Consider the following 11,051-nt stretch of genomic DNA (forward strand, 5'->3'; position numbering starts at 1 on the left):
GGAGGGGGGGTTGGCGGCGCGGGGGGGGGGGGCGCATTGTGGAACCTGGCCTTGGGGCGGCAGGGGGAGTAAATCCGGCCCTGCGAACGCCCTGATAGTTTTTGTGTTCGCCAAACACACAAACTGCCGATGTTCGAGTCGAACTCTTGCTTGACTCGAACATTGAGCCCATCCCTACCACTAGTGTCTTGAATTGTCCATTGGCGTCTTATACCTCTAAGTGACTCCAGTAAGGGCATTTATTCAGGAGTTTTTGGGTCCACTAACACACCATGGCCATTATGAAGCTACATGAAGGGTATCACTGCTCCCTAGTCATTCGCTGTCATGTAAAATTAATAGAAGATCCATTATTACTGTTAGCACTATATAAATCCTGTATTATTATTATTAACAATGGAGGGAGGGAGCTGGGTGAGCACTACAGTGGCTAAGTGGGTAGAACTTCTGACTTAGAGCCCTGAGTATTCAGGTTTGAATCCAGATCCAGTCAGGTCAGGTCATTATCTGCATAGACTTTGCATGTTCCCCTAGTAGTTGCATTGGTTTCCTCCCTCACTCCAAAGACACAGTTGTAGAATTGTTGGCTCCTGTGTAAGTTGTTCCTAGTATCTATCTGTGTATATGAAATAGGGACCTTAGATTGTAAGCTCCTTGAGGTCAGGGGAAAATATGTATGAATAGTGTGGTGCTAATAAGTTTTGCCACATGAGGTTCCAAGAGATATATGAAGACAATGGACATCTAGTCATAACGTCTAATTAACGTGATAGTTTTGCATGTCCTTTACAGAGAACCTGTAATGACAGAAATATGGAAGGTGCCATTGCTGATTTATTTTCCATAAATTAATACTAGCACCCTGACTGTCATTCTCATCCCTTTGCTTCCCCAATTAAGGAGTCACTGAGGCAGAGGAGGCATATATATTGGGACACCTGATATCATAGACTGCAATCTTGCTTCCAGTCATTGACTTATTCAGCAATGAAACCATAAATTAAAGCTGAACTCCGGGTAGGTATAAAAGGAACAAATATATGCAGCTCTGCAATCATTAATATGTCAGTAAACTGCAAGCAGTGTAAGTACCTGGATTTGTCTTGGTATTGGCCTCTTGCAGTCCCTGGACAGTCTGTACAGCAGAGTGTGGTGGGGGAGAAGCAGCAGAAGGAGCCAGTCAGATGTTCTGCATTGTAAGAGGTCATGGTGATTTCAGGTGAAAGACTGACAGTGACAGAGAGCTCAATGGTGTGCTGCTTCTCTTTTCATTGTCCAGTCACAGGGTGGGAATATGAGCTGCAAGTGAAAGTGAAACTGCAGTAGACAAAGATCAGGCCCTCTCCACCACTTAACAGTTTTTTTGCTGTGGGGTAGATTTGTGTAAATCTCAGGACAGGATAGGCAGAAGCACAAATTTGGCATGTAACACAGCTCTCATATAAGTATTTGATCTGCGTATTTAGTATTTAGCTTATCACCTGGTCAGCTTTCAACATGAAAGACACATAAATAGAAACCTATAAAAAAGAAAAAAATCCTGAAATATCAGCGCGTATTCTTCTATTGCTAGGGCATTGCTTTATTTTATCTTGTCCATCTTGATATTTGTCCTATATTGCCATATCCATGATTATAATATCAGCAGTCAGAATAATTTCATTATATCTATTCAAAATATATGATGACAGTAAAGTCCACCCAGAATTAGTCACTTTATCTCTGGGGTATCTAAGATTATCGTGGCAATAAAATGGTGACAGTATTATTATTAAATGATACAGATATTATATTGTTTTATCAATTTCTTCATAGGTATGGTTAACCGCACGCCATGAGTCTAATGGTGACACCTTCCAGAGCCCAAGGCATAGATATCATGGAGTCTCACGCTTCTGGCATTGGTGAAATGGAGCCTCCTATTGGTCAAGACTGTGCTCCTCGCTATGACAGGCCTCCTCCCGTTCACAGTGGAGCTGATTGGAAGATTATCTTGCACCTTCCAGAGATTGATACCTGGATCCGGAGCACATCTGAGCGAGTCAGAGGACTCACACAGTCAGTGCACGAGGATCCCCAGAGCAAGCATGTTGATGTGCACTTAATGCAGCTTAAGGTATGAACAAAGAACTGTGTACAGTTCTCTTTTTAATTGGGATCTGTTTTATTATGTTTCTATTTATTTTATTTACAATTGTTGTTTATTTTGTCATTTGCCTTGATTATCTGCCTCTTGTTCCAAAACTTTGTAACCAATTATTTGAGAATGTGTTAAAAGTGGGGGCATGATTTTGTTGGTGTGGCTTCAAATGGGGGCATGGTTTTGTGGGTGTGGCTTCAAATGGGGGCATGATTTTGTGGGTGTGGCTACAAATGGGGGCATGATTTTTGTGGGTGTGGCTACAAATGGGAGCATGATTTTGTGGGTATGGCTACAAATGGGGGCATGATTTTGTGGGTTTGGCTACAAAAGGGGGCATGATTTTGTGGGTGTGGCTACAAATGGGGGCATGCTTTTGTGGGTGTGGCTATAAATAGGGGCATGATTTTGGTTATAAGTGGATGAGGTCATTCATGTGTAACTGAATTTATTCTTCACCTTACTATATACAAATATTCAAAGAAATAGGGAATAGGAGAAAAATGACCTATATAAGTTATGTAACGTATTGGAGTTTTGAGAGGAATAAATGCATCTAACCAGATATATAAAGAACCAATACTAGCAGAAAATAATTGAGATATCAACGTGAACTTTGATGTAGTGAGAATACCTGGGATACTGTAACAGAATACAAAATAGAACAGTTTGCTTTTTTGTCCTAGATGTTAAAGTGATATTAAAGTCAAAATGATTTTCTTTCAAATGCTGATGAAATCACTTACAATGAATGCTGCTCCTTGATGTTTTAGTTTCCTGTAGAATCAGCTGGTCCCCTGAGCAATGGCCCTGATATCCTTTTTAGGGTGGCACTTTTCTCTTGCAGGGTTCTATGGAGCCGCCCTTGTGTTAGTAAGAAAAAACCTGACAGATGTTTTAATCCTTTCCCCGGTCTACCCAAAGCTAAAAAAATGTTTTGGATGTGATCCATCCATTAAAGAGGTTTACATATTTATATGGTTTAAATGTTGCAATCTACGGGAATATCTGTTAAGTATCAGCACTGGTGGATGCTGAGTTCTTGTTCTCCTGAACTACCTAAATAAATTGTCTAGGCATGAGTAGGTTGACCTCTAATAAATGACTAACAGTGTATTTCCTCTCAGCAACTTATCATCTTAAGCCTAAAACTACTAGAGGCCATTTTTGATCACGTGATCATGTGACTGAAATCATGCAATCCCTATTTTAGAATATGATGTAAGAAGGCATTTAGCACATTTCTTGGAATTTCTTGGTCTGTCTTCCTGTGCATGAGCCACAATGCAAGGCTGCAGCAAAAGTACTTCTGCTTTGATTCGCACGTAATGCAGAAAAACCCACAGACAGGAATAGGTTGCCCTTATTAAGTAAGCCTGTACTCTCCAATTTAATGTTTTAAAAGTTAAAGTTCTGAGTATGAACAGACACCATAAGATGTCAGCTATTTCCCTTAATTAGCCAAAAAATCTTCCACTGTGCCCCTCTCTGATTTAGTTGTTTCCCTTTGTTAATGAATCCTAACTTTCCTAGCTAAGATCTACAAACTGCCACCTAAGGTAAGGTAGTCTCAGTAGACAGTCGAATGTGAAACTTTGTTATTGGCACAGAAGAGGCTTTTCTGGCTGATAGTTGTAATACTAGGTATTGTGGGGTATCTCCTCCAGGGCAGGACTTTGCATTTCTAAATATTAAAATAGAGTACAGTATCACATTCTTCCATTTATCACATTCTTCCATTTTCTTCCATCTCAAAGCAGTTGTTCTGGACTTGTGTCATTTTGGAAGTTTTAGGGTCCATTCGCACCTATTAGTTGCAGTGTGTTGCGCAATGTTCCATACAAACATTGCTCACCCCAAAGCACTAAGGCAATGTTCCATGTTAACATGCGACATAATGCATGTCTGTTATCACACCATTATAAGCAGCCTAAGTGAAAATGGGCCCTTTGTGCCTTTAAAGGAGAACTATGAGGTGAGTGCTTTTCACTCACCTCATAGTTCTAGCCGCCCTGTGACAGTCTCATTGTCCCAGGTCGGCTAGAACTATGAGGGGAGTGCTTTTCACTCACCTCATAGTTCTAGCCGCCCTGTGACAGTCTCATTGTCCCAGGTCGGCTAGAACTATGAGGGGAGTGCTTTTCACTCACCTCATAGTTCTAGCCGCCCTGTGACAGTCTCATTGTCCCAGGTCGGCTAGAACTATGAGGGGAGTGCTTTTCACTCACCTCATAGTTCTAGCCGCCCTGTGACAGTCTCATTGTCCCAGGTCGGCTAGAACTATGAGGGGAGTGCTTTTCACTCACCTCATAGTTCTAGCCGCCCTGTGACAGTCTCATTGTCCCAGGTCGGCTAGAACTATGAGGGGAGTGCTTTTCACTCACCTCATAGTTCTAGCCGCCCTGTGACAGTCTCATTGTCCCAGGTCGGCTAGAACTATGAGGGGAGTGCTTTTCACTCACCTCATAGTTCTAGCCGCCCTGTGACAGTCTCATTGTCCCAGGTCGGCTAGAACTATGAGGGGAGTGCTTTTCACTCACCTCATAGTTCTAGCCGCCCTGTGACAGTCTCATTGTCCCAGGTCGGCTAGAACTATGAGGGGAGTGCTTTTCACTCACCTCATAGTTCTAGCCGCCCTGTGACAGTCTCATTGTCCCAGGTCGGCTAGAACTATGAGGGGAGTGCTTTTCACTCACCTCATAGTTCTCCTTTAATGTACAAGTAATGTATAGTCAAGCTCACAAAAGAATATTTTTTTACCTAAATATCTTTATTTAGCAATAAGCAGAACAACATTTTAGCATCATTTACAAAACATTTGTAATAAATCACCATGAGTCCTAGTTTAGCCCTTGGGGATTCCCAAATAAGGGACTAACACACCAATATATGAGGTTCCCTAAGGTCTGCTTTAGAAATCACTAATCTGTGGATATGTATCACACAGAATATGTGGAAAGTATCCCCTATGGGCAGCATTACCCCTTTAAAGTTAGAAGTGCGCATTGCTCATAACTGTGAGACGCAATCACTGTTGGAAATGCAACAGCATATTGAGATGTAATTATGTCTTTTGAGCACTAGATGGCACTGTGGTGCAATATTGGTCTCTATGCTCATGTGAACTTGTCTATGATATACAGGAAGTTCTATCTATAGATATGTTTCCTCTCTACAATGCTGTATACATACATGTAATGTCCTTTTAAGCAAGTAAAACATAATTTAGCATTCATGAAGATCTCAGTGCTTCATCTAAACACATAACCAACAGAGTATGGGCCCAGGCACTAAACAGAACACTGCAAGTAAATAAGACCCACATTCAAGCTACTGAAAGATAACAAGAAGTTCAGATATGAAGTTTGCAATCGCAAATCTCAACAATAGCAACTACTAGCTATGGAAGTTCAAGCTTGAAATGCTGTTTGGAAGCAAATTCTACACGTACCCCACTTCGACAGGCCACCCAAAGAAAGACCCCCCACCCCATGGAGCTCATACACAGCGATGTGTGCGGACCAATTAAAACTCCCACATCAGGCAGAAACAGATATCTACTGACTTTCATTGATGATTATTCCAGGTACACAACAACTTATCTGAGGACGCACAAGAATGAGACATCAGAAAAACTTGAAGAGTTTGTAACCATGTCCAGCAACAAATTCCAACAGAAACCAGGAATTTAATGCACCGACTCCGGAGGGGAATACATCAGTAAGGAATCCTATCTGAAGAAACAGTGTATAGTACATCAGACAACCACACCATACACTCCTGAACAAAATGGTGTAGCAGAATGGAAAAATTGCACTCTTGGCCAGATGCATGCTGTCAGATGCCAACCTACCTAAGAAGTACTGGGGAGAAGCAGTCATGACTGCAACATGCCTACATAGCAGACTGCCTTCAAAAGCCATTGAAAGCACCCCATTTGAAATGTGGCATGGATCGACACCTAGGCTAGGGCACATCAGAGTGTTTGGATGTAAAGCTTACGACTATATTCTAAAGGAGAAGTGATCCAAGTTGGAGAACACTGCTATAGAAGGTATTCTGATGGGCTATATTGAACAAAGTAAGGGATATAGAATCCTCCACCCAAAGATTGACAAAGTGACAATAAGTCGCAGTGTTTATTTCGAGGAGAACCCATCAGAAACAATGATCCCGGGAAGGTGGAGTGAATTTGCCCAGTGAACCAGCAAAGAAAGCTGAGCAAAGTGAAGCTGCACAGAAATAAGAACAAGAGGTGAACTCACAATGTATAATTCAAACTCCATGTTTAATTCTGCTGAACAATCTGATATTAGAAGATCAACTCCGGCGACAAAGGGAATACCACCCTGCAAGCTGTCATATTCGTAAGACACATAGCATGCTCTACCCAACATCGTGGGAAGACATATAAATATTACCAAAACGTGAAGCTTGATGCAGAAGGAAATATCCACAAATAGGAAAGAGGGGTTCACAAGAAGCACAGCAGATGCCTGTCTTTATTCCAGGAATCAAGAAGACAGATGGACATACCTCCTAATTTATGTTAAAGACATTATAACCTGTTTTGAACAAGAAGGGGACTATAGTCAAATAGTTCACAAACTAAAACAAAACTTTGACATTAAAGAGCTAGGAAACCTCAGTCACTATCTGGGAATTCAAATGGAAACTATCTTCTCAAACAAAGTCAGAAAATTGCAGAAATGTTGGAACAATTCCACATGTAAGAAGCAAAGGAAATAAAAACACTCATGGAACCAGGCTACCAAAAGAGCAAAGAAGCACAAAACTTGCTACCCAACAATGACATGTACCGCAGAGCAATTGGAAAGCTACTATACATTGCCACTGTGATAAGACCAGACATAGCGGCGGCAGTGGTTGCTGATTGCTGCGGGTGGTTGCTGCGCGTGCTGATTGGGCCAGAGACTGCACAGGCCACAAATCCACAAGTGGTTACATCTTACAGTATGGGGAAGGAACCATAAGTTGGACTAGCTGAAAGCAAACAACTGTTGCACTTTCCTCAACTGAAGCTGAATACATAGCGGCAGCAGCACGCGCTTGTCAAGAAGCAATATGAATTCGCCAGCTTTTAATGGACATGTGTATAGACATGTCAAACCCCATCCCAATCTTTGAAGACAACCAGGAATGTATAAAGCTGACACAATCATGAAGGGTCAACCCTAGAACCAAGCACATTGACGTGAAGCATCGTCTGCTAAGGGACACTCAAGAGCAAGCCATTATCGACATGCAATATTGCTTATCAGAAGAAATTACTGTGGACGCACTTGCCAAGCTATTGCCAAAGGATCGTCACCATTTCCTAAGAGAGAAGCTGAATGTCCTATAGCAACGCATATGCTGTTGAGAAGGGGTGTTGGAAATGCAACAGCATATTGAGATGTAATTGTGTCTTTTAAACACTAGATGTTGCTGTGGTGCAATGTTGGTCTCTATGCTTATGTATACTTGTCTGTGATATACAGGAAGTTCTATCTATATATATGTTTCCTCTCTACAATGCTGTATACATACATGTAATGTCCTTTATAAGCAAGTAAAACTGAATACAGCATTCCTCAAGATCTCAGTGCTTCATCTAAACACACAACCAACAATCACTATGTGATGGAGCTTTGTTGATAAGACATTAACTCACATTAGCACTGACACAATACTCCCATGGCTTTGTTTATAAACAAAGTCACCGATCATCATGTAAGTGCTAACATAGTAATCACATGGCTTTGTTAAAATATGACATAAAAATATGTCATGCTGGCATGGTGATCACATGGTTTTGTTGTAGTCCATGTACCCATTGCACTCCTGACCGCACGTCCAACAAAGTATCCTGGGTGCTCAGTAGTCGACGGATGGCCACCGTCAAAGTAATGCAGAAAAGAAATAGACACCGGCACTCCAATAATAAATCGATGACGTCTATTTATTGACGTACATCAAAAGCAAAATAACACACTTAGTGCTAAGTGTGTTATTTTGCTTTTGATGTACGTCAATAAATAGACGTCATCGATTTATTATTGGAGTGCCGGTGTCTATTTCTTTTCCACATGGTTTTGTTGGTCACAGACTGGGCATTAGGTGAACACCAGTTTACTGGCAGGTAATGGATCTCACACAGTGGGGGGTTCAGATGTCCTCAGGCATTGCCTGCATACAACACAAAAATGACTGGGCAGATAGGCTATGCTGCCGGAATATTTTTCCAAAGCGACTCTCTGATTTTGAATGGAATGTACCTTCTACTTAGAACTGCTGACCAAGCCAAGGTGAAAGTACACATTTCCTGCTGAATATCTTTTCTTATAATTGGACTTGAGTTGTTTTTTGTTTTGGGTAGGGTGGGATTAGAACTTCTGCTATGTTTTAAATCTGTTTATGTCCTGGTTGGGAAGATATCTTCTGCTTTTTGATTTTATTTTTTTGTCCCGAAGTTAGGGGAGGCTCTCCAACAGTGACTCAGAGAGAAACAATACTGTCAAGATCATTTAAGCTTTCGTCCCCCTATCAAAGGGAAAACATTTGGGCTACAGTTTTAGCTTACTTTATAAGATTAATGTTGTAAAAAGGTGACAGCACTGACCATGTAGGTATAAATCAACCATTACAAATCTGTCCACAAACTGACCCATCAGAGGAGGTAGGATAGCGAGTGAGCAGAAAATGTCATCCCCTGGAAAGCTCCAGCCAAGAAATGTTGGTCAGGATTGTGTTGGGAAGTACAAAATATACTATTCCCCAACATATAAAGTCTCTTCTATCAAAAAATTGTGCCCACTAGGATTTATTGGGGTTTCTTTTTTTTTTTTTTGCAGTTCCAAATGTAAGTACCACTTGTTATCCAGCTCTGTATTTTTTTTTATTACAACCTCCTAAAGCTATTGGCATTGGTTCACATGCCTTGAGAATAGACCGCCATCTAGAGGTAATAATTTAGTACTGCTGCACGTTACATTACTCGAGTTGTAATTTTTATTGTTCCTTTTACTGGCAATAAAGTGACCTACAGGTGTATGCAGATTTAACTTTGTAATCAAAGAAAATACAGCATGCCGCTTATAAGGTCAGACCATCCAAAAAGGATTTTTCAGTTGATGCTGAAGGGTTAAATTGATTAATGATTTCTTATCAACCCCAGTGATGAGCTTGCTCTTTCAGTCTCCAGCTGCTATGGTCTATACAAGGGGGTCTCTGTCCTGGATTTTGATTATATCTTATATAATGGAGATTGTGTCTGTGATATTGACTGTCAGTGATTTTCTGGGCACCATGGTTGATATGTTTGAGAGCCTGTTCTAAATTGGTAAACGTTTTACAAATTAGGTTACCAGGTCTTTCCTCAACCCTCCCATTTACATGGGCTTGAGACCAACATGCAGAATGTGATAACACATGTGCATCCATACTAGATTGTTTGTTTTCATTCTGAACTGAGTAGGGAAGGACAGGGGCGTCCTGACGTCGGGTATCACCCGGTCTTTAGACTGGGTGACACCCCGCCATGTCATGGCGCGCATGCGCGACCATCTGATTGAAGCCTGCTGGCGGTCATCTTGGTGATGGACGACGGCAGAGAGAGGAGGGGACGTTCACATGGTGGGATGAGGTATGCCGCTGGGTCCCCTCCTCTCTCCTGACACTGTCGGGCTCTCTGTCCATGACCGAGTGCCCGACTTTTTAGAGGGGGGGTGACACCAAAATGACTGTAAGTCATTTTGGTGTCACCCCTGGAATGGTGACACCCAGGTGTGGGCCGCACCCCCCGCACCCTCCTTGTGACGCCACTGGGGAAGGGTTCCCACTTCTTCCAGATTTGTTCTTGCCATTGTGAAAACGTCCCTATTCTTGCTGTGATTCTCGGAAGATTCACCTCTATTCCTGTTCCAGTGGCAACTCAAATTTTAAGGATTTTCCATCGCTTTCAGTTCCAGTGACCAAGGGCGTCCCGAGGCCGGTTGTCACCCAGGAGCGGGAACTGGGTGACACCCCATCGCTCATGCGCGTAACATCAACACGCGCGTGCGTAATGATGTCATCATGCACACACAGCTGTCTAATTGACGCCTTCCGGCGGCCATCTTGCTGATGAACGCCGGCAGAGAGAGGAGTTCACCTAGCGGGATGAGGTATGCCGCCGGGTCCCCTCCTCTCGCCTGACACTGTCGGGCTCTCGGTCCATGACCGAGTTCCCGAATTTTTTGGAGGGGGCGACACCAAAATGACTGTCAGTCATTTTGGTGTCACCCCTCGAATGGTGTCACCCGGGTGCGGGCCGCACCCCCTGCACCCCCCTTGTGATGCCAGTGACAGTGGTCCACAAGATAAATAGGGAGAGTGAATTTCTCTAGCAGAGACTAAAACAGTATTAAAAAAAAAAACCTACTCTATGCCAAACCTAAAAAAAAAGATTTTACCTTTAGGCACACTTTGATTTCACTATGTTACCTGTCTTTTAACAGATCTAGGGAGACAAGATTGCCCAGTATGATCAATGTTAAAAAAAGAATAACACACAGGATATTTTCAAAACTTGACAAAAATTGTTTCGCAAATTCAGTCCCCCTCCACAGAGCAGTTGACTGGTCTATAAGATTTCACAGAGTCTTTTAATGGCGACTCATGTGATGTCTTTCTTATCCAACTATAGAAAAAGGGTGGAACATCAGATCAGGAGAGGAAGAAAACTGCATTTGGAACAGTAGCTGAGAGTCTAACATCCTGGGGTGAGCTAACTTTAGGCCACACTCTAATAAGTCTTTTAAAAGTTGTGTGTTAACATTTTTAAATATAGACTTCTCTCTTATTTTGGCTTTAGGCTCCAATATTTTAAACCTAAAACTGAAATATTCATGTGACTTGCATGTGTATATAA

At 42.1% G+C, this 11,051-nt stretch overlaps 1 protein-coding gene across 1 annotated transcript in view; it reads left to right on the top strand.

Annotated features, from left to right (window-relative positions):
• The first annotated feature begins 1,834 nt into the window (after positions 1 to 1,834).
• AKAP6 (A-kinase anchoring protein 6) overlaps positions 1,835 to 11,051 on the top strand; it is a 196,528-nt gene continuing 187,311 nt past the window's right edge. The window contains exon 1 of the mRNA XM_018571324.1: positions 1,835 to 2,116. Within this exon, the coding sequence (XP_018426826.1) occupies positions 1,835 to 2,116 (282 nt within the window). The remainder of the gene's footprint in view (positions 2,117 to 11,051) is intronic.

The sequence above is a fragment of the Nanorana parkeri genome, unplaced genomic scaffold, assembly GCF_000935625.1.
Source record: "Nanorana parkeri isolate BGI_ZX_2015 unplaced genomic scaffold, ASM93562v1 scaffold1733, whole genome shotgun sequence".
Classification (NCBI taxonomy): domain Eukaryota; kingdom Metazoa; phylum Chordata; class Amphibia; order Anura; family Dicroglossidae; genus Nanorana; species Nanorana parkeri.